We start from the raw sequence: 25,615 nt of genomic DNA, 5'->3' as shown, positions 1-25,615 counted from the left end.
AGCAGAACCCCGTTTCTACTGCTTATCACTTTCACTTAAGCTGCTCAGGAGATTCAGTCACGTGCACTCAGATGTGGTACACACAGCTCCCCTAACACCTCGAAACACGGTGCCAGCTTTTTTATTGTTCTCACAGAGCATGGGATCAACCACAGTGCAACGCAGCATCCGGTTCCACGTCCTGCCGGAAAAATGTACTTGAAGACAAAGATTGCCTTCTTCACTGATGTACTCCCTGCATTTAGAAATTTGAGGTAATGTTTTCTCTGCCTTATCCTGTCAGGTTCTGGCACAGGTCCACAGTAGCCTTGGGCCGGTCGAGTCAATCAGTTGTATAATTTCAAAATGTTAAGGGTGACCCAACGAGATGAATGTTTAAGATGAGTCATAATTCATCAGACTAGTTTCTGTTTGAAGATTTACGGCAGACTGCAATGCACAGGCTGTCCAAATATTGCATTTATAAATTTCAGCCATTAGTTATGTCTGCAGACTTTTTACCAGCACAGCTTGAACTGAGTTTATTCAGATTCAGTTTATTCAAAAAAATAGATGAATTCAAATACGCTCAAAGGCTGGACGACATTGCTCTTTATGTAGCTCTAAGTCACTATTTACTTACTCACATGCTTTACATAAACACTTTACCTGCAGTAGGCAGTTGAAAATAGGCTGGAAGTCATAGCAAAGAAAGTAGGTTAACCAGGGGCGTAATTTCCAAGGGGGGTTAGGGGGGTTATGACCCCCCAATAATCAGACCCAGCCAATATAACGGCCCAATAAAATTATGAATTATCTTGCATAAATAGGCTGTTAATTTTCAGTCATTTCAGTTATTACCAGCAAAATTGTTGCATGTTTAATCATCTGGGAATTTACCCAGATTTATTTATTTATTTTGACAGAGATCTTGACCCTCCCAAAGTTACGCTAACACCTCTTGTCATCTTGGATTTTTTTTTTTTCTTAGCCTTGAACAAATTTTTATAAAAGGACCTGTAGACTCACAACAATGGTGTCCTTCAGCCATAACGTTAATCTCTCCGTCAGCAGTACCACAGCCACACTCCTTACTGTTAAATCTGCTGCTTCCGTCGCTGCTTAATGTGTTTTTGGTGTGCTAACGTTTATAATTTGACAAGTGACAAAGAAGTGTTTTGATTAATTGGAGGTGCTGACACTTTTTTTCCTTTCTGCTATTTGGCAAAAAAAAAAAAAAAGACTTTACGTATATGTTTTCACTTGACCAGACTCCAGCGGATGGACTGTCATTGTATTTGTTGAAGTGTGGATAATGCTTTAAAAAAATGTGATTATTTCACAATGAAGATGTCAAATCTGTTGGGGTGTTAAAAAAAAAAATTGCAGTGTTTTTTGTGAACTGGCTTTGAGCTGTTAGCCCTTGTTATTAAATCTTCTAAATCAAGCATTATTAATTTGCAAACAAATCTTAGAGGGATTCAAAGAAGGAGGATATTTTTTTTTAATCAAACATCAAAGCGCCTCATTTTCATAGCGCAGGCCTTTGGCGTAGAAACCACAATAGGATTTCAGTGTTGGTTCAGGGTGTTATTGCTTTCTTGTCTGGTTTTTTATTTTTAGGAAGATTACATTTTCTTTCAAACTCGCACATGCCCCCCTCTCACTGGAGGGTGTTTTCCATTTGCACTTCCCCAAAGTGCAGGAAAAAAACACCGTCTGTGAGCGACTAGTCTTCACTTAAATACGACCCTGACAATAACCGGACACCGTGGCCTGTCTATGACAGAATACAGTGATAACTGAATATCCTGCTGAACTGGACCATTTGCCATCTCAACTCTCTCATTTACCATAGATTCGCCTTGATGATTTCCTGCTGAAAATCAATGATTCACTCACTTTCAGAATAGCAGCTCCTCTGAGGGTGTTGGCTAGGTTCTCCCAGTGGCAATGATTTCAATCAAGAGGCATGCGAATTCTCCTGCCTTTCACAATAGAACAGAACAGTCTCTAATAAATTGGACAAATATGTAATTTCTCTCCAGAAGATGGCTTTAAATTGCTGCATGTAGCGACCTCACAGCACACGTGCACTCTTAGACACATGCTGCATGTGCACAGATGTGCAAACGCCAGACGTGTACGCACGTTTGCTCACTGCCTCTGAAGGTCCATTTGTGTCTGCAACATTTTGGTTCGTGGTTAGTGTCGGGCTGCAAGCATTGCGGTAGCGTAGCGCAATACTAAAGGCTATCCCCGCGTACATACAGACACTTAACAATGTTGACCTTTAACAAGTGCAGGCCTGCATTTTGGAATACTTGCAGCTTATAGCGTCAGAGGAAGACAGAAAGGAGACTGTAGGAGAAGGTGGGCTGTGTTAAAGCTGCTGTAAATCTGCCAGCAATCCCAGAATGGTTTTCTATTACGGCGCACCATTTTTGTAAATTATTCATGCCAGTAGAAAGGTAATCACATTATTTTGCACCAATTGTTCTAGTTTTGATTAGATCTCATAAGTTCACTCAAATAATAAAAGTCATTATTGACACATACTGCCACACGTGTGCTGGCCAGACCTCAGATTGCGGTTGTGCTAATATTAATCTGCTCATTATCATTTCTTTTCTCCTAACTGAGCACTCTATGACCTAACATAGTTTTAAATATGCTTCTTAAATCACTTTTGTTATGAAACAATGTGACTAGGACCCAGATTTGGGAGAAACATATGTTCCAACATGTTTTTCTTAAGGGATGATTTGTTCTCTTCATTTACGGCTCAGGGTTGCCATGTAGTACTGTTTTAATCCTCTAAAACCACCGCAAAGTGCTTGCACTTTTAATCCTGTATTACTATTCAAATGAGAATGCGTTATCCCGCACAACTCATCTTCAGTCGTTACCAACATGTCTCGCGTGTGATGTGACTTGACTGGACTGCTGCTTTCTCTCACTGCCGAGATGACGTAAATCTTACACTATGACTTGCAAAGACATGTGACTGCGGACAAGGATTAAAAACGCTTGTGGTCCTGAACTATTAAAGACACTGACTATAAGAAACGGGGAACTCTATATCATACTTTGTTATAGGCAAAATGACTCCATAACTCTAATTTTTACCAATAAGGTCACACAACCTTAACACTGGTTCTGAGCCTGTAGTCATACGCTGTGAAGAAATCTTGTTGCAGGCTTGGGTTTTTTTCTTTTTTATATTAATGGAGGACTTGCTGCTCCTAGCCAGGTGGAAGCGGAGCAGTAATAAATGTGGCCCAATATATCATCCGCAGCACATTACAGGGAAGCTGGGGGTGATTATTCATGCCGGCAGGGGCATGAACAGACCTTTCAGGGGTTCATGGGCTCAAACTTTGAAAAGGGCGTCTCCCTCATCTTTCTCAACAGGGTAGGTAGAGTCTCCCCATGCCTCTGATATTGTTGTATCTGGTAGATCATATTTGGTTAATGGCAAATGTGTATGATTTTCTTCTTCATCTTTTTGTTTTCTTTTTCTTTTTTTAGCGGATTACTTGATGAGTCTGGATTGGTGTGCACATGTATTTATCAGGGTCCTTTGTTTGTTTTCAACCACTTACTGTAATCATCATTGAATTCTTTAACCTTAATCATCAGTGTCAAATAAAGCAGTGCGCAATTTGTAATGTTCAGGCTACATTGCTAACTCTTTGGACTGCAATTGCACGAACCGTTCTATTAAGTCTCGCTGAAACCTAAATCCTAGAATTAGCATCTCAGACGGGTGTAATCAAGACTTCAATTACCATACTTGCAGCGAATCAACTCCCCCCCCCCCCCCCCCCCCCCCCCCCCCCCCCCATCAGACACATTCTCGGACTTAGTTAAGACCCGACAACTCTCCACTCATTTAGCGAGGGGCCGGGGAGATGATGGTGTTGTGAGCAGCGGGACGCAGGGTGAAGGTAGTTGAAGCGTTATGTTTCGAGCAGCCTGTGTTTACTGTCTTTTTGTGGCTATCGGAGCACACACAGAGACAGATGAGGCACAACAGCTGGCTCTAATGCGTGTTGGGTAGCATCAGCCCGGCCCAGTCAGAGCACATCAATAGACCCATACGTTAGGTGACAGCAAGAGCACTAAACTGTGCTCGTCTAGCAGGTGCCACGGGCCTGGCCCCAGCACGGGCGATAGGAAAATAGGCAATCTGTCTTTCCACTGCAGAGGTATGGGGGTCATTTAGGTGGAGGGAGGGGGGTGGGTTGTTGGGTTGCCACTGGACATCAGAACTCTGATTCTTCAAAAAGGGAGAGCAAAATATCATTTTTTACACAATGCCAGACATTTATATCCTCGACTAGCAGCACTTTCCTCAAATCACTGCGGGTGGTCACTGTATTTGACATTGTTGATCAGTCATGGCATGAGATGGATAGTTGATCTGCACTGCTTTGCTCATTAACTGTTTTGTTCTATGTTGCCTTTTATTTTCTTTGCACAAAAAAATAGCATGCTAATTCAGCCCTTTGTAATTGTAGCCGAATTAATACTGACAGACTTAAACATTTTGATACTGTAATGTTAATGCCTTTGAGCTGCGAATGTTAACACCAAGCTGTTGTGCAGTCTTACAATATAATGCTGTATTGTTTCTTATTCAGATTTGATAGACGGGCTCTATTGCCCGAGTCTGTCCGTGTAACTCATTAGAGCCATATCACTTTGCATTAAGTCCCATTACCTCATTTAGCGCAGCCGACATTTAAAAATAAATAAAATAAAACTGTTTAAAATAGTGCAGAATCCAAGGCGGTGATTTCTCCAGCTATGGAAGAGCAAAGACTCACAGGACTGCTGATGTGCATGTTGAACCCATATGGAAAAGATATATATAAATCTTATAAAGTTTGTATCTGTCTTGTGTGAAACTTGTATGAAAAGCATATAAGTGTGAAAACAGATATAAGATCCCTTGAAAAATTATATAATGAAACTTGTATGTTTTGGATACTTACTAAAACAATGTATGAAAGTAATGCGAAAGTGGCCACTTTCATGAGTAAATCATGTAAGCCTTATATGATTTACTCATGAAAGTGGCCACTTTCATGAGTAATCACATATAAGTTTTTACTATTTCTTTTCTGTATGGGAAATAATGACTTATTTGTGCTGTTGTGGTTATTCAGTCATGTTGTTTGGACTTTGATTGGTGTGTGTGTGTGTGTGTGTGTGTGTGTGTGTGTGTGTGTGTGTGTGTGTGTGTGTGTGTGTGTGTGTGTGTGTGTGAACCAAGACACAGAGAATCTCATCTGCATTACATTGCAGGGGGTTTATTTTAACATAAATGATTTCAATCTTTAGCTTCTAACAGGGTTATACTGTAAAGATTGTAATGCGCCTGCATGCATTGTCTCTTAAACATAGGCTAGGAGGGGTAAAGAATGATCACTTCTTTAAACTAAACTAAGCAGGTCTGCAGTGCTTCTGCGCTGCTCATGTATTAGAACACACATAACACATTTGTATTAATTTATCGTATAATTCTTTTTGTCTTCATTTTATTTATATATAAAGTCAGAAATAGCTGTTCATAAACACTGAACAAATTATTAATTCATACATTTCTTCTTCTTTCTCTTTGCAAGCTAAATATTCATTGTAAAAGTCAAAGTAATCTATTACAAACACAAGCTTCACTGTTGAACACATATTTTGAGATATGACGACATATTCCAGTGACCCCAAAATGTCGCTGCACTAAAATTTGTTTAGTGAAGCAAACAAACAACATGCGCATAATGTCACTGTTTATTATATAATATGACACATAATGTATATAATTTGTAATAATTTAAGTGTTATTAAAATAATTCCCAAATGCTATAAAGATGTTGATAATCCTGGTTGGAATTTTATAGTAAATCTAATCCAGACTGATTAGGAGGAGTTATATAACAAATGCATAATTATGCTACGATCGTTATGATAAGATGTAAATATAGTTTGTGGTAAGTGCTTTTGAATTTTTTGCCACTATTAACAAGTGTGCAACATATTCAGAACTAACATGTAACTAGACAGTTTATACACTTAAGACATAATTGTCCTTATTGTATAAAATGCCGTGTTTTATTACAGATATGTAATATACAGTGTTATCCACACTCCTGTTTTGTTTTGGTTGTCATGCCTCTATGTTCATTAAACTGCACATCTTGTTTATCAAAATGGAAAGAGATTAATAATTAAAAAAACATGCAAATGTCAAAAAAAAATCACACATGGCAGGTTATCTTTATCCCCGTGAGGTGGACCTTGGCATATATGAGCTGTGCTGCAGACAAGCCAAGGCAGAACATCAGAGGAGCTGACTATCAGCCACCCTCTCTTGAGAGAGACATGCATGTCATTTCATCTAACAGGACGTAGATGAAAGGTGTCTGGTTACTTAAGCTTGTCCAACATAACCATCCAGATAGAAAGATTAGGGCATCCTGAGTACGACTAGACATACACCGTTTGTTTCATTGCCAACCTCTAATCAAACATCATCAGCCGGTAGATCAGCTCGGTGTAGTTTCTTTTGTTGACAGAAGAATTGTTTTCAGAAACTTTTCATTGTGCTGCTCGATGTCTAGCCAAGCCTGTTTAGCCAGCTGGAGCTCTGCAACCAAAAGTTTTAGACCAAGCACACCCCTTGTCTGACCTTTTGACAGATCGTGTTTTTGCATGACCCTGTGCAAAGTTTCCAAATCCTGCAAGTTTTCCAACTTTTTCTTATATGTGTTGAAATAAAAACACCTGGTGTCACCTGTATCGGGTGAATTTGATCTCTCTCTGCCCTACTAGTTATTTAAAGCTGCTCCACAAGACAAAGTGAACTTCTTGTCACACATTTAAGTTGGGGTGATTAAACAGCGTCTCCCTGTACATGATTAATCAGTTACCGCCACTTCTTAGTGCTTAGGAAGGCAGTGATACATGGTCAAAACCAAGAAATGGATGAATTGATACCTTAGCGTGTTCTTAGCACACATCAGTTGTTTGCCCGTGAAAGCATATACTCCATGCACCAATAATGAATGTTAGTTTTTAGATCACAGTAGGTAAACTGTAGAATAACAGCTTCATTGTTGAAATGTGTTCTAGTGCAAGTTTTATGCATCACCTTCCCTGTGTACCCTGTATATTATTGCATGTGGAGACAGGCTATGATTTGATTAAAATGAAATAAAGTAGTGAGCTTTGTGTTGTGCATCTTTTTAAAGCTCTGTAATATTGAACATAATACAGAACAAATGACAACAGATTACAGGTCCTAGTCACTCTAATGGGAAAACGATGATAAATTGATAATTGGAAGGTGAAATGAAATCATTTGGAATTTTATGAAAGTGACTTCAAAGTGATCATTAGATCCTCTGAGGGGCTTATTTTTTTTCAGCTATGGGTCACTAATATCTTATACCACTAATACAGTTGTAATGATAACACAGCAATAATGGTCTCTGTATTTTTTGCACCATTTGCACTGTTTTACTGGTGCAATAGATCTAACATCATTGCCATTTTAGCCTGGAAGCTAAATTAATGCAGAGCAGACAAGATAATAACCAGTACATTTATTACAAATGTAGATTTAATTACAGAACTTGAGTGGCGATGCATTGCCACAGTAATACCGTAGTAATTTAAGGTTTCATCATAAAATTTGGTGGGAGAAAAAAAAAGGCCCTCTTACTAAATCTGAGTGCGCATACAATCGGCTTTTATCTGATGAGATGCTTAACCACAATCATTTGTTCAGGGGATCTTAGAAACTGTGAAAATAACATGACAGTGGTGTCTGTGAAGCGTAATTCAAGTTGAAATGTCTTTATTTTGCACTTTGTTGTTTCCCACACCTCGTTCTTTTTATATCAAACACTAGTGTTGGCAGAAATATGTCTTAATGACATTAGTACGCTTTATATGTAAAAAATTATTCAAAGCCTGGTCTGATGCAGACTATAGACTATACAGACATGTGAAAAAGAGTACATTCTTTCAATTCTTAGGTTTCAAAAAGGAGGATATAAAAACATAATATGGCACTCAGCAGGAAAAGTAGTTAAATAACAATACAGCCTGTTATATTTAACAGAAAAATGTGTATCTCTGTGTGTATTGGGGTGGGGTGGAGTAGAATAAATATAAATACACCCTTACTGCTTACATAGGAATTAAGAGTAAGTAGCAGCCATTGCTGCTAACCAAATGCTCTTGATCATCAGCTGATCATCGCAAGTTTGAGCACCTCTATAAAAGCAGAAGATCTGGCAGTCTATAGGCCTGGAGCATTCAAGCGTATGTTAACAAAATGCCAGTCAAGGGAGTGGACGTCCCAACAAATTCATCCCAAGGTCAGACTATACAATGCTCAAAAAAATGAAACCTTGTGGCTCAGTTAGTATGTTAAATGTTAAAGTTCATCAGTACGATTATAAATAAACTAAAAGTTTATGGTCTGTTTGGAAGGGGTGCCAGGGGAAATGCTGCATTTTAACACACCACAATGATGGAATATTGTCTTTTGGACAGAGGACACCAAATCCAAAGCACCAAATCTGGACATATCACGCCATCGGCCCCTCCGGCCAACACCAGTAGGCGGGAGGGTAAAGTGTCTTGCCCAAGGACACAACGACCAGGACAGAGAACCCGGGGATCGAACTGGCGACCTTCCGGTTACAGATGCGCTTCCCAACCTCCTGAGCCACGGTCGCCCCCCCAGAGTCAAATGTAAGGCCATCTGCCCGACAGCTAACGCTTGGCTGAAATTGGGTCATGAAAAAGAACGATGTTCCCAAGCAACACATATACAACAGAATGACTGAATAAGAAAAGAATCGAGGTGTTGCATAACAAGTTTTGTATAAACAAATGCCTGCAAACCTCAGTGAACTCGAAGCAACATTGTAAAGAAGAGTGGGCCTCCACAACATCTAATTTGAGACACAGATGAAGTCATGGAGAAAACAGCTGTCTCAGATTGTTGCTGCTAAATCTGGTTCTACAAGCTACTGATTCATAAGTTGTACTTATAATACTCATAACGCTACACAGTTCCTGGTGTATCTGTCTGTACTCTTTATTCCTGTTTTGGCCTAGTTTTAATGCAGACCTTCCCTCACCCTAGGAAAATGCATTTAAACATTTCTTCAGTGTGCATAGCAAAATCCCTTCATCCACCCGGTGTCAATTAATTTTCCTTCTCTTTAGTTTAGCAGCCCTAAGGTACAGCCTCTGGTTGTTTCAGTGGTTTCTGCAATTTTATTTCTTTCTTTTGCAATAGCATTTATCTATTCCCTACACTTGCTATTGATTTGTGCTTGAATTTATTCTCTCTGTTGTTTGATATGTCTGATTTGCCATGTTGCAAAGTTCAAACCAAATTCCCAAATGGGATAGTAATAGCTTCAACTAAGAACAGAAAAGGTGGAGAAAAAAATGCATGAATCTTTTTTTTTTTCTTTTTCTTTTTTAAGTTGACCCAAGTCACATGTGTTGTTACTTTGTATCAGTGTTTTGCAGACATGTGACTGCTGTCCACATGACTTTAATTTGTCCATCTTTTTGGACAATCAACGTGACAATGTGAGAGCAAGTGAATAAGACCCGAGTCACACAGGCCAAGAGACCAGTCAGCAATCATCTGGCAACCGCCAGTCATGGGAGACAAATGTGTACACCCCTTCTGGTTGGCAAAAACCATCTTGTGATTGGTCACTAGCATATGAACACCATCCAGCTACTGTAGTGAAACAGTGAAAAGTACAACGCAAACTGGAAACTGAGGACATTAAAAGCATTAGAAGTTATAGAAAGCTCTAAATAGTAGTAATGTAATAGTAGTAAATGTTGATGTTAATATGTTTTAGGAAGAGATTTAAAGGAGGATACAGAATTTTCCTGCAATTCTGTAACCATTAACTTCTGTATCCAAATCAGGCAAGGAATTACAAGGTTGCGGCGCCCAAACAGCAATGGTTTGACCACATTTAGCGACTAAACGAGCCTTTGGAACCACTAACAAGGGCATGCTAAGAGCTCTCAGGCAGTGGCCGAGCTCATATGGACTCAGCATCTCACAGATGTGGGCAGGGGCCAGACTGTGTAGGGCTTAAACCCCAGCGATAAAATCTTAAAATCAATTCAAAGCTAACAGGTAGCCAGTGAAGGCCTGTTAAAAGCATGGCTGCAGGATTTTTAATTAATTGCAGTCTGTGTGTGTTATCACAGCAGATGCCTAAGTAAAGTGCATTACAGTAATCAAGTCTGGATAAAAATGAGAGCATGGATGACCTTTTCGAAATCGAACTGTGACAGTAATGGACAAACTTTTGTTGTTTGTCTAAGCTAAATGAAACAGGACTGCAAGACAGTAGACACCTTTGTATCAAACGAAAGATAGGAATCAAAATTACCCCTAAGCAATGGTTTCCCCAAGTCTTGCAGACATTTAAAAAAAAAAAAAAAAAAAAAAAAAAAAAAAAAAGAAAAGAAGAAGAAGCAAAGCCCAGACTAGAAAAGAGGTCAATAATCTTGCTAGTGCTACTGGTTAGCAAGTATTTGCAGACGAGCATGAAAAAGTACCGGCAACCAGAGCAATCACAAGAAGAAATTTTTTTTTTTCTTTGCAACCAATTTCACCTCAAGAACCACTGCCAACCAGTTGGGGAGTGGCTGTATCATTTCCAACAAACCTCAATAGCTAGATTGTTAGTTTCCCCTTACTTCCTGTCTGTTAGCTGCAACAGCCATATAGTATCTATTTTTCATTAACTGGATAAAGGCGAAAGGAAAGAAAAAAATATAAATTTGACTGGAAACCTGATGACAGATCATGTAAAATGTCAACATTAATTGGATACAATTAGAACAAGTATTAGCTGGAGTGGTGTGTGTTTAAAAATGTAATGTGTGATTTGAAGCTTGTTGGAGCACCTGTATTTTTTTTTCCCCCCACCTGCTCATCTAAAAAGGACTGGCAGCAGCAGGTTCACATTTTACCTTGAAGCCAAAGCACGTCCAGCTCTGCACAACGAAGTGGCTCATTATTTAGCCAAAGATCATCTGAAAGTGAAATCAGCTCTGTCATGCTAAATTTAGAACAGAGAACATTTCCCCTTTTTTCAAATTTTGAATTGTCATTAAAACCAAATCGTGTTGATGGTGCCTCTCGGGGTCTTCGTCTGCCTTGCATTTCAAAGCAGCTCCCCCCCCCCCCCCAAAAAAAACCCTTGAATACCACTCCATTATCCAAATGACATTCAAATGCTCTCAAAGTGAGCCTATAGTTTGAGACTTCCATTTTCCTGCTAGTTTTACAGTCAAACAAGAAAAGCCCTAATTGCAGTTAGTCACAACGACTCTCCTTTCTATACTGCTTTCAAGAAGGAACAAGGTGACGTGCTGACTCAATTTATAAAAAGTGTTCTTATTAATTTAGATAATGATCTTTCTTGCCGTTAAAGCACTTTGCACTGTTCATTCACAGTTTTCTGCACATTGGTCGACAGTCCCGATAAGATTACTGCACTACCCCCAAACCTGGAATTCTATTGGTATATTTTCCTGGAGCAAAGTGTCTCTTTTCAGATATTTATTGCTAGCCACCTAATGCTTTGCTATTGTTCATGTACATTACTGGGTAGGATGTGGAAGCAATTTGTGTCTCTGTGTAGTAGAGTGTGGCCATCAAGACTCCTCGTGGATTTGAAAAGGCAGAGAGGAAGAAAAACCCAGAAAATATATTGTTGGCATTGTTGGAGAGAGGGCTGCTTTGCAGAACCTGTATACTGCAATAACAAAGTATTTACTTATAGGCCCCTTTTGTATTCACAATGCACAGGTGACAGATTGAAAGCCACACTTCTCAATCGGAGGATCTCAGTGAGTTTCTATGTTGTGTCCTGTTGTAAATCTGGTTGGAGGAAGGGGGTCCACCTATAAATTCAGATACGTTTGCTGTAGCCCCTGCAAGTGACTTAGTACAATAGCACCACTAAGCTTTTTCGTCTGAGTGTTTAGGCTTTGTTGAATGTAAACAGAAGGCATGCTTTAATTCTGGATGCCATTGTCACCTGCTATACCTCGGTGTATTTGTAGTTTGTTTATTTGTAGATTAACTTTGGAAATGTTATTACATCTTGCCATTTTTAGCATACCACACAGTAAATGATTTTCAATTTCAGAGTGCTGGAAAACAGCCACTGCACAAGTTCAGCATGATACATTTTTCAAGTGCAATTCGAGTTTACTACAGAACTGAATAATTGCGTTTTAAACAAGGTCTCCGAAGGTAAACATGTAGAAATTCTACACCATTGTGTTGATTCAACCCGCTGCTCTCTTTTTTAAATTAATTTAAATAATAATTGCGCTGATAACTTGAGGGAAGATTGCAGAGACGAAAAAAAAGGGGGGAGAAAAAAAAGGAAATGCTAAAAATTCCAGGCACCTTTTGCACATTGAGAGCTGCTTCCTTGTTATCAGATGGTGCATGTCTTCAGCCCTTATTTGCAGTGAGGTATTATTAGCAGCGTAGCGGCACTGTCCCACCTCATCACATCATCTGTCAGAAGATCATCAGTTGCTGTAACGGCCCAGGAGGAAGTGCCCTGTGTGCTGCTTATCTGGCTCAGGCACAAGGCCCAGTGTGTCTTGTCCTGGCGGATAAGGAAAAGAACTTGGTGTACTTTAATCCAATACTGCTTTGGTTTTGTTATTGTTAAGGTCACATGTTATTTGATCCAGAACTTGACATTCTTGTTCCTCCCCTGTGGAGCTCTATTGTTGTCCAAAAAAGTCTGTCCCAAAGTGATTTGGGTACCAACAAATGTGTATTAGTCTGGAATATAATGAAGTCCCAGACAATGTTATTTCAATAAAATTAGCTAAATCCACCAGTACACATAGTTTATAAGATTATTCTGCTTCTTGTCCTTTTCTATTGCTTGTTTTTGTACAGATTGTTCAAAAAAATGAAAGGGACAAAATTGAATAGAGTATAGCATCAGGTTAATAAACTTCTTGGATATTGCTGTGGTCAGTTAGGTAGCTGGGAGAGTTCAGAATCAGAATCAGAATACTTTATTCATCCCGAGGGAAATTAGAGTTGATAATCAGTTTCAAATCCTTTGTTGTTAATGACATTAAGAATGAGACAACACCCAAAATGTATGTGTGCTACAAAGGTTACATAGGTAGTCCAACCCCTCCAGGTTGGTGTATTAATATGTGCCATTGCTAGAAGGTTTTGCTGTGTCTTCCAGCACAGTCTCAAGAGCATGGAGGACATTCTAGGACAGAGTCAGTTACTCTAGGAGAGCTAAACAGGTCCTTAACCCATCAGCAGGACTAAGCACCACCAGAGCCCTACAAAGTGACCTCCAGGAGGCTGCTGGTGTGAATGTCTCTGAGTATACAATCAGAAACAAACTTCATGAGGGTGCCCTGGGGGTCTGACATCCTCTAGTGGGCACTGTGCTCACTTCTCAGCCCGTGGAGCCCAATTAGCATATGCCATCGAATACCAGAATTGGCAGGTTCAGCACTGGTGCCCTACAATTTTCACGGGTGAGAGCAGGTTCACCCGGAACACATGTGACAAAAAGGGTCTACATAAGCCGTGGGGAATGGTATCCCTGTAGCATTGTTCAACATGACCATTTGGTGGTGGGACAGTGATGGTTTGTGGAGGCATATCTACAAAGGGATGCACATACCTCTACAGGCTAGACAACGGCACCCTGGCTGCAATTAGGTACCAGGACCCAATGCACCAGCATGGGTTCTGGGTTTCTCTGGGTGTGGGACAATGCCTGCACTAAAAAAAATGCAAACAGTTCTGGGAGATGAAGGAACTGATCGTCCTCCAGGAGATCTCCCTGGACACCATCCGTCGTCTCATTAGGAGCACGCCCTAGTATTGTCAGACATGCCACACAAACTGCTGAGGACCATTTTGAGCTGTGGCACTGAAATTTAATCAAAGTAGGCCTGCCTGACGCATCAGTTTTTCACTTTGATTTACATGGTGTCTGTGAATTCAGCTCTCTGTAGGTTGATCCTTTTTATTTCCATCAAACGATGTGGCACTCTTTCATTCTTAACAGATTACCCAGTCCTTATCAGTGTAGATATCCCATTGAGATCTGATGTGCTGATAAAGCCTTCCTTTATTTTATTTTTTTGAGCAGTATAATGTCTAATGTCGTGTGTTTAGGCAAATGAAACATTACAAACCTACTGACATTTTGTATCGTTAAAGCAATTTTCATAAGGTGAAATCACACCTTTATTTTTCTCCAGACAAAGGTGGGAGTTTTGTGTTTAAATTGCATTGTGTAGGCATCACCAGTCAGAGCCTGAAGTAGCTTAAAGCCCACAACATCACATCCGATCTGCAGGGTTAAGGCAGAACAAGCACTGTGCTCAAGTGCGTTACCATCTTTTAGCTCCTTTTATTCGAGTTTCAATGCTGTTAAAGCAAAACAAATTAGACTGTCTGGGAGGAAAAACAAGTAGAAACTCCATTTTTAGGAAGCAGTGATTTCATTTGAATGTGTTGTTGAGCAGCTGGTCATCAGATTTCTTTTTCTTTTTTTCGTTTTTTAAATTTCCTCCATTTGCAGTTTCTTTTACTTTCACCTCACTGATGGCAAATGTTTCGGTGACTGCGCATCAGCCTACGTCATTATTGTTATTAGTCACCTCTAAGTGTACAGGGTCATACTGCATGTTCTTAGGGCACTATTGCCGTCACTCCTAATGTACATGACTAGGTAGGGAGTCATGTACAAATTACATGAGTGATTACCAATGCACGGTTAAAGGCCAAATAAGATGAGTCAACCTCAAAGAGGAGAATATTCATTTAAGTGAGGAAGCTGAGCTGTCGAGCCAGCTACACTCGCTGGGATTTTGACTGAACATTATCTGTCTTTTGTCTTTTCTTACATGTGGCTGCTGTCACACACTCGGGGATTCATTTTGTTCACTATTGTTAGCACTTCATTTGTAATATAACTTCCTCAAATTGGCTAAGAAAACTCAAATTTTTTTTCTTAGGTAGATTAACCTGAAATGGAATAGACGGTGTGTTCTGAGTAATGAAAGCGGTACTTCTTCCAAAACAGATTTGTATTCATGCATTGCTAAGTCACAGCCGCCAGTGTGTCTTTGCTTTTGGTTGTCATGCCAGGGGGACTGGAAGGAGCTGCCGGAGAGGAAGGAGGGAAAAAAACTTAGAGAATAATCAGAAAGCTGTTCAGGTTGAAATGAGTTTCCCCACTCTGCACGCCGCCGCTGCCTTCGACTGATACCCTAAACACGCGTACAGTTCAGATGCGCTTTGGTTTGCTTTGGTGGAGAAAGTCATATCAGATAACCAGCTCTGCCTTTCATTTCTATACAGGTTCACACTTATCTACATTATTCCCAGTTATATTTCTCTTTCAGGTCCAGATCCTCTGGATTTGAGTCTCTGCTGATTGTGAACATGTGACATTGTGGTAAATGTGTTTGGGGTTTTTTTGACGGTGCCTCTGCCGCATGTCTGCATTTCTTGCCGTTAGAACATTCATTAATCTCGTCATAGTCATGGATTATAGAAGCTGGGAGTTGGCATTTGATGTTCCTCTTTGACTTTCCTCATGTATCTGTGTTTATTGGCTCTTCAAGTGAGGGATCGGGGGTGAACAGCCACGCTGGAGGCATGGCTAAAAAGGACAGCAGTTGCTGTCTGTCTGCCACTTTGGTGCAAAATGAAATCTCATAACAATTATTGGACAGACTACCATGAAAATTTGTTCATATATATTGGTGTTCAGAAGACACTGCAAGACCAGCAGTCCTCTGGCCATCGGCACTTGGGATTATTCTTGTTCACAAGGGGTCGCCACAGCGGCCACAGCGAATCAAACAGCGTAGCCTGTTTGATTTGGCTGATCTTTCTGCACTATTGCCTTTCCTAACGCAAACCCAAAGGGATTCATCTCTTCCCAGGACAAAACTGAATCTTTCACTTGTTAGGTAAATGTGTAAACCGCTACACTATGGAAACATTTTTTATTATTTAAGTATATTGTTCCTTTGAATTCCTGTTAGCCATTTGCGCATGCAAAGAAAGAATCAGGCCAATGGTATGACTTGAGACCAATATCAGCTCCACACTGCTGATCACCTACTTTAGATCTTCACTTTAGGCCAGGTCATTCATTCTCATGTCTCTGATTCTTAAGCTTTTTCTCTTTATGACCATTTCCTCACATTTTTTATCACTCATTACTAATTAAAAATGAAAGTTGAATTTCTACTACACACCGTCAGCCAACTCTTTCAACTTAGTTTCACTGCAGGCACTTTCCCCTAGACATCCACACATCACCTGCTGCCACAGTTTGAGAACCGCTGCCATATGTGAACAGTGTTAACTGTGATTCAATGCTTTCTTGCTGGCTAGACTGGATCCGGGAGATAAACTCCCCATTTGTAGTGGCATACTCACCAAGTCACTGTTGTCCTTGATGTCACTCAGCTGTCTGTCCTGCAGTCTCAGTGACTCCTGCTACCCTGTCTTTGACTACATCCTACAACTGCTTTTTACAGAGATTTGTATATAACATTGCGGTTTCATGTGTCCCTACTCGTTATGCTGAACTCACCAAGGATGCAGAGCAGATCAAAATGTGCAATCAGGTATTTATTTTAGAATTCTTTCTTTAATGTTTAGTTTAAGAAAGTCTGGGTACTCCTCTACTGTGTGCACATGCATACCCTGTCCCGTACTGCCAAAAATACAGTCTAAACACTGAGCATGTGCTTCCTCCACCCTAATGGTGAGTCATTAGCAGATCCAGTAGCATAGTGTGTCACCTCTACAAGTGCTGGTGGCATGGCAAATTGGAAAGCTGGCTCTGCCATTGTGTTAAGGTTATTAAAGTTGAACAGGTGATGGTTTGTCTTAGCCTCGTTATTGATCATATCTTCGTGTTGTGTTCTAATTTTCTGTCTAATGCCGAGGAGCCTCCGAGCTCCGTCACGGTAATTAGATAGAAGTCACCCTCTATTTGTTTCTAACAGGATCTTTACTGGGAAGGTGGTAAATGATGAGATGAGGAGGAGGAAGAGAAATGAATAGGCGGGTTAAGGTGGTTGGTAAGTGTCACAAGGGTGCGTTTAATATAGTTTGTGTCAAAAAGCCCTTGGAAAAACTTTAAGGAGCTTCTGCAGACATCAGCAAGTGTTTGGTTTGTTGCGTTGCCAACATGTTTTTTTGGACAGACACTAAAGTGATTTTTCTGTGTGTTTTCTGTGAGGACTGGTGCAAGGGCAGCGGAAAGAGAGCACATTTCCATCTAGTTGTAAAAAGGCATTTGCAGTATGAGCATTGAAACATATGACATTATAGCAGTTAGTGCCATTTTTCCAGCATCCTAGCCAAGCGTATGTATAAATCACTAATAAACAAACAAAAACTTTTGACTGTTAAAGTGAGGGGAGCATTTTTCTACTATTTTTAGGGGGTCTTGTTGCCTTAGAAGGATAGGTTAGAGCAATAGAATATTGCTCGTATCTTTTCATGAAACATTTCTATTCTGATCAGCACAAAAGGATCATGAATTAATGCTATAATGAGACTGAATGCCGATGGAAGAATTATGTTCCATCAACTCAGCAGGGTTTGAAGCTGGGTGCTAATACACTTTATTTAGTTTTGTCCTCCAGTAGTCGATGTCACCATTCTGTATTTATTTTTTTATTCTTAAGTTTATAGTTTGGGATAATTATGGCACTCTGGCTCACTTTCCTGATTGTTCTGCCCTTGTAAAATTCAGTGTGTGAAACCATTTTAGCTGTAGGCATACCTGGTAATTAAAGGATTAATTTGGTAATCTAAATTGTCTTTTGTCTTTTTCTTCCTCCTCCCTCTCGTTATTTCCTAACTTCCATTTCAAAGATTTAAGGCCTCCTTTACTTCTCCGTCTGCGTTTCCGTTTCTCCCAATGCCTGCTCCGAGTCCTATAATCAACTTGCTTCTGGATAACCTCGTTTCCGGGTAAGCGCAAGGGGACGACAAATCCGCAAGCGAGTGCGTGCCTCACATGGCAAAGACTGCGACTGGCTCTGCTCCTCCTGCCAGCGGTGGATGTCTTTACTTCCTTTGAGGATTGTGTGCAGTTATTAAGTCAAATGTGTTTAAATCTCCGTGGCTCTTTTGAGAAACATCATGCACCGAAGTGCCAAACAGGTGAAGCTTTGAAGAATCGGGAGGCATTTTACATTGCGAGTCTTGCTACAGCAAGGCGTTTTGGATGTTCCTCTAAAATGAGCCAAATCTGTCAAGCGTGTCTCGTGTTTGTGAAGACTTTTACAGGAGAGCAATAAAAACAGTTTTTCCTCACTCAGCTTTTTAGTTTTTGAATTTTCCAAAAATATTCAGTAGTTTCTTTTCATTTTCTTTTTAAAGTACTTGATCTTTGGCCTTTCATTGTTTTCTCAGTTGTATGTTTTGCTTGGTTGAAGTGACCTTTTTACTCCAAACACTGAAAAGCAGTTAGATGCTTCTGAATTATGATTTTTTTTTCCCCCTGCCTTTTATGCTGTTTCGTGGGAGCTCAAGTAATTTTTCGACATAAATGCTCCAAGACGAGCACATTTCTACTCACAGTAATGAGGCAACTTGATATTTGCAATGCTCTGCTTTTGAATTACATATTTTTTAGTAAAAACAAAGGCCTTAATATAAGGTAATGAGCAGAAGTTTATTTATTTACTCATTTTCCTACAAAATGGCCAAGTGCTCTCGTGCTTAATTTCCTGTGTACTCGAATTTGTAATCAAAGAGGATCGCATACACACATGAGTAGCACACCCAAGTAAGTGCAGTCGCTAAATAATCTTACTGGGAAGTTACAGCCAGCAATGAAACCACTGATATAAGAAGTGACTGTGTGAGAGACCGATTCAGCCCAAAGACTGTTTGCATTGTGTGCAGAAACATCTGGAAATGAATGGCCACAAAGCATCAGCTGTGGCACTCGAGCAATGAATATGCATGTTTTCGTCTAATTTGGAGACCCTCAGTCCGCTCCGCCAACGGCACTTGCGACAATAAGAATGTGATTTCGGAATCACCACGGGCCTGTTTAAAATCCCAAACTCTCTCTGCGCACAGATTTCCAGCTCCCAGCTGTGCTGCTCCTTTTTAAGCATCACTTTCAGCCATTTATTCACACACCTTTTGCGCAAACTGCACATTTGCAAGGACAAGAAATCCTCGCATCAAGTCGCTCAACTTCCAGCGTGCTCTCACTTACGCTGCGCTCTCAAAATGTCAGCTCTTTTAGCCTGACAGAAAACTTAAAATGGTCTCATAGGTTTCGAGGCAAATGCGCCTTTCATGACTGCGTCGCCTTGAAAGGTGAGCTGAAGCGAGGGGAGGTGGGGGGCTGACGCGGGGTGTCGGTGCTAGACGGCACAGAGTTGCTTCCCTGCCTAGATCCACCGCCACCATCGCCGCCACCACCACAACCCCCGCCGAGGTGTTACTTCAAGGAACAATGACAAGGAAAATTGATAAATAGGAATCAACAAAGCGGAATAAGTAAATGTGTAGGCTCCTGTTCAAAGGTGTAAGGCTCATTAATGGTGTTGTTGTGCACTATATTTACACAACAGCTCCACACTTGTTTTTTCTTCCTCCTCCCTTTCCTTCTACTGACAAACTGTTTAATGACAAAACAAGCAAAAGCATTTAATCACATAAACAAAGAGACGCCTGTTTTTTGAGTAATGATGATTTATGTCTCCGGCTTTTGAAGGCACTTCTCAAAGTTGACGATGAGATTGAAGCTTCAGAAGCGCATCTATTATGGAAATGTCCTCTTCAGGAGCACTGTGGGCAGCACGTTATTAGTATCTAGGATGAATATATGCAAGCACATGTGCAAGGGCCCGCATCACCGCTATATGCTTAGCATCCAATTTTGTATTCAATTAAGGGTGGGGGGTTGTAATAACGTCATACGTGGCATGCGTGAGGACAATTTACATATTCATCCTCCTCGAGGCTCATATTCTCCTTCTGTCCTTCATACTCTTATTTATTAATATAGTTTTAAAGCATCTGCATCCTCTTATATCTGATGCTGATGCAAGTTTGGGTTGCAGTAGGTGCCGGTGCTAGTACATGTTTATTTAATGCATGAAAGCAGTTTCTATACTGGTGGATATCTGCTGACAGTAATTGATTGTTTTGCAGACCGACCTTAATGACCAGGGATATTGCATAGTGTGATTTTGCTTTTTAGCATTTCTGTTTTTTTGCATGCATAATTCTGCACCTCTAATTGATTGAAAGACAAAGCTGTTTGTGAGCAGCTTTTTTTGTTTTCGTCTGCTCTTTTGCATTGTTGTGGTCTTTTTTTTTGTTTTTTTGCATACATGCACTTTTTGGGCGTTCATATATGTGTCTCGGCTCCAGGATGGCATGTAAGTGTACAGTATACGGGGAGCACGCATGCTCCTGATACCAAATGTGCCTGTGTTTGTGGTTCGAGTGCTTGTTGAAGCGTGTTTGTCTCATTGAAAAATGTACTCTGAAGTAAATATTTCTCATCTGGGGACAAACATACATCAGTCAGCCGTGCAGCAGATTATATATGATGGTGGAGGAAGCTTTTTTTTTTCCTCCACCCCCCTATCACCGCACTCATCCCTTCGTTTTCCTGCATTTTTCACTCTCGATGTAAATGCCGTCACGGGCATATAGATAGCATTTCTAACTCGACCTGATCAGCGCTTCTCTTCCCAGAACCATTATGTACATACGTTACGTTTAGAGCGATCACTGAATAAAGACACTCACTTGTTTAAGAGAGTCCGGAAACCCACTCATACAAACCCAGGCACTCGGACGGAAAACATCAACCAACAAAGCGGTCAAGACACATTTGATCTTAGCTTTGCTGTTAATAGCCAAACAAGAAATTGCATAATATTATGGATTGTAATTTTAATTGAATTAATTTCAGAGGACATCGTAAGGCACTGATGGTGTCATAAAACACTTGTTATAGCTGCTGTTTATCACACTGATGTAAATTATGCCCAGTGATTGCTCAATGATGCTTTACTTCAGGGACATGATGTTGGGAGAAAAAAAAATGTAATTGGCTCCAAAGGGCATATGATGTGTTGGTGCTGTGAGGGAGAAACACAAAAGAGGGTTATTTCCTCTCCAGCTACGTTTTTCTTTTCCCTTTTTTTGTTTTGTTTTGTTTTGTTTTTTTCGCCGGCTGACATCGCCGTACTGTGTCGCTTTCTGCTTTTCATGTAGATGGAAGCAAAATTTAAAAAGCGGAGCACATCTACAGTATGTTGGATTTTGTTTAGAAAAGAGACGTGAGCTTTCTGTGTATACGAGGGGGAAAAGAAGCCTGCTCCTGCAAAGTAAATGACACTAGAGTAGAAATCATTACGAAGTATTGAAGATTATAACGGCATCAAAGCTGCAAAATCTAATCCTGTGTGATAATATAAAACAAGCATATATAGTTGCAGTCGTTACAGGAATATAATTGTTGTTATTATCATTTCATTTTTTAGATTTTAACATTTATATATTATAAGTGTTTTTTTCTGACGGCATCATAACAACTTTATCATCTTATCAGCCCCTGACTTGGGAGTTGATGTGGTCAGCAGGACAGATGAGTCATGGGGTCTGTGTGAAGCAAGAAATCTGCCCTGGACATCATGGCTCAGCACACTGACAGCTGGTGCACCCTTGTTGTTGTGTGTGTGCATTTGAGGTTGTGTGTTCTGAATTGTCTCTCAAGAGAAAAGCAGCTGCAGACAAATATCAGGGCAAAACTTGGCGTGTTTCTTTTAAAAAAACGACAAGAATTTTAAAAAAGAAGAAGAAGAAAGAATCCCGGTTTCTTTACAGGAAAATCTGCAGGAGTCCAAACAGTGGCCTGGCCCCAGGAACTCATTCACCATATTGTAGCAATTAAAACAGTGTCATGGCTGTATGATCAACAAGGGAGACGTTTAGCGTCCGCTGTTTGTTGTTTGCGCGCGTACAGAATAATCTGGCAATGGGCTCGGATGCATTTCACAATTAACAGCGGCCCGAGCCAATCACACTCAGCGGAATATAATGCAGGGCTGTACGTCTTGATTTGTGCACTGACCCGCAAGAAGTCAGTTAAGTGGCTGATACTCACTATGTATGCGAGCGAGCAAGCGCGTGTGCACGTTGACTTTGAAGTATGTTGTGTCGTGACAATAATCTAAGCCAATTTAGTACGCATCAGCCCTCCATTATGGGTTTGACATAAAGCGGTGCGTGACTTGAATTCTCTTCCGTAAAATGACAATTTGCTTCTCAAAAGAAATTACGTGTTTAACCTCATTAACCTAAAGCACATGCACTAAAACGGAAGGCTAACCGCCCTCCCTTGCACCCCTTGTGACACACTCAAAAACACAAATTGGCAACATCATCAAAAGTTGAGAGTTTGCTCTGAATGTGACCCCTTGCAAATGGGAAGTCGGTGGCGAGTTAACATCGGTAGTTCGTCGAGTCATTTCACAACTTGTCAGCCTTCTCGGGTGGCTTGGGTTTCACTCTGTTTCAACATCATCTGTCCTCTATGAGATGATTAACCTGGCAGGTGCGAGGTGAGTCTCGCCTACTGTTTTAGTGAGCTGTCGTCCTCAGTCTGCAGGGAGTACAGGGGGGTCAGCCCAACCGGCTAATGGCTGTAGTCACAAAGCTGGAATCAGGCCCACTTGAAGAACTGGCCATCATTAGGAACAACACATTTTCAAACAGCCTGACCTGCCGGGCCCACGCTGTTTATTAGCAAAGTTTTTGGCTCTCCTTTAAAGCAATTATATTCTCCATCCAAGATGAACTGTGGCCTAAACATACACTCGCATGCGCAGTCAGTAATGTCAGGCGCTCGAATAGAAAGCTGTCTTTTTTTTTTTTCCTCTGCAAATGCATGCAATAGGAAAATGTGTTCGGAAAATGAGGAAAACGGGGAAAATGGCAACGTGTCAGCAAGTGATGTATGTCGTTCATTGGACACAGAACATTTAGTTTCCATTAAGAGTTAAACATGTACACGCAACATTAATGGGGTTCAGTGACAGCAGCAGCACCGCGCCTCACTGTATCTCATCCTGATAAATTAGCAACTCAGCACACAGGGGTACAAGGGAAAGAAAGGGAGAAGAAAGAGAGACAATAATATAATGTGTAGTGGGGGAGGAACTGACAGATAATGTCTTCATCTGAAGATTGGTATTTATGATGCAATGTAATATTATCCCTGACCCGGGCATCGGCAAGCTGTAAGGATGAACAAAGGCCGGACGAGGGAGGACGACAGGAGTGGGGGGGGGGGGAGAGAGGTCAGCACGAGTGCTGGCGTTTTCATTGTGTGAGATGTGGACTGCCGTCCTCTCCCTCCGCACGGGGAGTGATGGAGAAGGTTGTTAATTCCTGGTTTGTCAGCCATATTGGATTCAGGGCAGTAAATTAATATCGCACTCCTTTTAGAGGGGTTTTATTTTGGGATTTACCGGTCTCCCTTGAGTGTCGGTGATGTAAAGAGGTTATTTCCCTCTTTCTACTCCGTTCTGTGTCCTCTCGCTATCTCTCGCGCAAGGCTAATATGTTTAGAGAGAGCGAGAAAGTGTGTTCATGGAGGAAGGATGTGTGCGCTGCAGGCTCTTTTGTGTCACTCAGCATTTGGATAGCACATTTTTCAGCGAGAAGTCTGCCGTAAATTGTGGCATCATCCGAGCAAGGCCAGCTCCCTATCTCCGAGGTGTTTCTCTCCCCCTCCCGCCTCCTTCCTTTACATGTCATTTATATGTCATGTGAGATTTTAAAGGAATAAAAAGACATCTACTGGATATAGGAAGTGATTTTAAGTTAACAGGCTGTTTAGCTGTCAGTCATCAACCTTCCCTGCCTCGTGCCCTGTCGTGTTTAATGTGGGTAGAGTTAGAGTCCCGGATGAAGAACCATATAACACAGTGTGAAGTGGCCTAGTCGTTGAGATGGGGATTTATGGCTGCTGGTCCATCAGTGGTGATGTTAAAGGGCTGTGATTAAGAGCTGGAGTAAAGACATGGACTTTGCTATCCCAGCGACCCAGCCAAGAGTACGCGAGGCTGATCTCCATCACTGCCAACTCTGCTCCACGCAGCTCCGTCTCACTTTTTTTTGCTCTTTGTCCATCTGTCTCTCTCTGTCTTCTTCTGCCTCGCTCGTGTGCATATGTATGAGCTCAAATTCACCAAGGACTCCCAATCCCTGCATTAGATATTTTCTTGCGTTTTCGCTCACCAGTCAAGCAGTCACAACAACGAAGTACGACAAGGTTCAGCTCCTGCTTTCTTGACAACTTGAAATACTTAGAAAGCTTTTCTTTTTCACTTTTATTTGACATCTCTCTGAATATCTTTTTCCTCCTCCTCTTTATCCTCCAAGGTTCTGAGCACGCTGCCACGGCGACGCTTCCCGCCGCCTTCTCGGACCTGTTACCTCACTTCCTGGTAGAGCCGGAGGACGAGTACATCGTAAAGAACAAGCCGGTGACTCTGACCTGCCGCTCCACCCCGGCCACGCAGATCTACTTCAAGTGCAACGGCGAGTGGGTTCACCAAGATGACCACTTGATTGAACGGACTGTTGACCCAGCAACAGGTACACCAGACGCAAAATCTGTGAACCACATAGATAACCAATTTTCACTGAATTATGCCTCTATTTGGACTCCTTCTGTGCAGTGTTTCAACCCAGATATGAGCCAGTTTTCTTTTCTTTTTTTTTCTTTTTTTTGCATTTTGTCTGCTACAGATGTATGACATGTGCAACTTCATAGAATCATTATGTAAAGTGTTTGTGTGCTGAAACCTGGATTTGCAATTTGCCAGTGATTACTGTGCTCCATCGGGCTCTTGGCTCATCCTCCAGCCTATTTAGCCTGCCAGTCTCATAATAAGCACATTGGTTTCAGTCTCAGAAATCTTCTCGATCACCTTGGAGACCTGTTTGTTTTTCTCTCCGTTGTGCTGCAGTCCCCCGCCTCCACCATCAGTGTCATAAACATGTATGACACTGATGTGGTGTGATTCAGCAGCGATCTGCAAAATTCAAACCACTCATTTACAGCCTGACAACTGATTGGGAATGAGAAACGTGGCCGTGACAGGTTTTTCGGGGGTACACGTGCACACATGCACTTGTGGCTGGCTGTACATAGCAAAGCCATGTTTGAAAAGCGGATGAAGTGCAACAACTGAGAGATGCATGAAAAGATAGGCACATCAGTCGGCTTCCTCACACAGACACAAAGGGAATTCAGGAAACTCTGAAGAGAAATTTAATCAGAAATATATTAATTCATATGCAAACACTGCCGCTTTGTTTTAAGATGAAGAGCTCACAGTTTTAACATTTTATCCATCTGGGCTACAGGGTTCGGAATTAACATTCAGCACCTCGGCAAATGTAGGCACAAAAAAAGGCATGCTCATCTAACTTTAACTGTCTAGATATCAATTCAGCCTGAAACTT

The 25,615-nt window shown here is 41.0% G+C and overlaps 1 protein-coding gene across 3 annotated transcripts in view; it reads left to right on the top strand.

The window, feature by feature from the left end:
• unc5a (unc-5 netrin receptor A) overlaps positions 1-25,615 on the top strand; it is a 153,846-nt gene that overhangs the window by 54,899 nt on the left and 73,332 nt on the right. For all 3 annotated transcript variants that reach the window (XM_086310347.1, XM_086310343.1, XM_086310335.1), the window contains exon 2: positions 24,527-24,742. In XM_086310347.1, coding sequence (XP_086166473.1) covers positions 24,527-24,742 — 216 coding nt within the window. The remainder of the gene's footprint in view (positions 1-24,526; positions 24,743-25,615) is intronic.

The sequence above is a fragment of the Aulonocara sp. 'chitande type north' Nkhata Bay genome, linkage group LG2, assembly GCF_057382095.1.
Source record: "Aulonocara sp. 'chitande type north' Nkhata Bay isolate Kocher_YH1m ecotype deep benthic linkage group LG2, A_spYH_male_GT1.1, whole genome shotgun sequence".
NCBI classification, from domain to species: Eukaryota; Metazoa; Chordata; class Actinopteri; order Cichliformes; family Cichlidae; genus Aulonocara; species Aulonocara sp. 'chitande type north' Nkhata Bay.
Note: the sequence above shows the minus strand (reverse complement) of the source record. Positions and strands in the feature narration are given on the sequence as shown.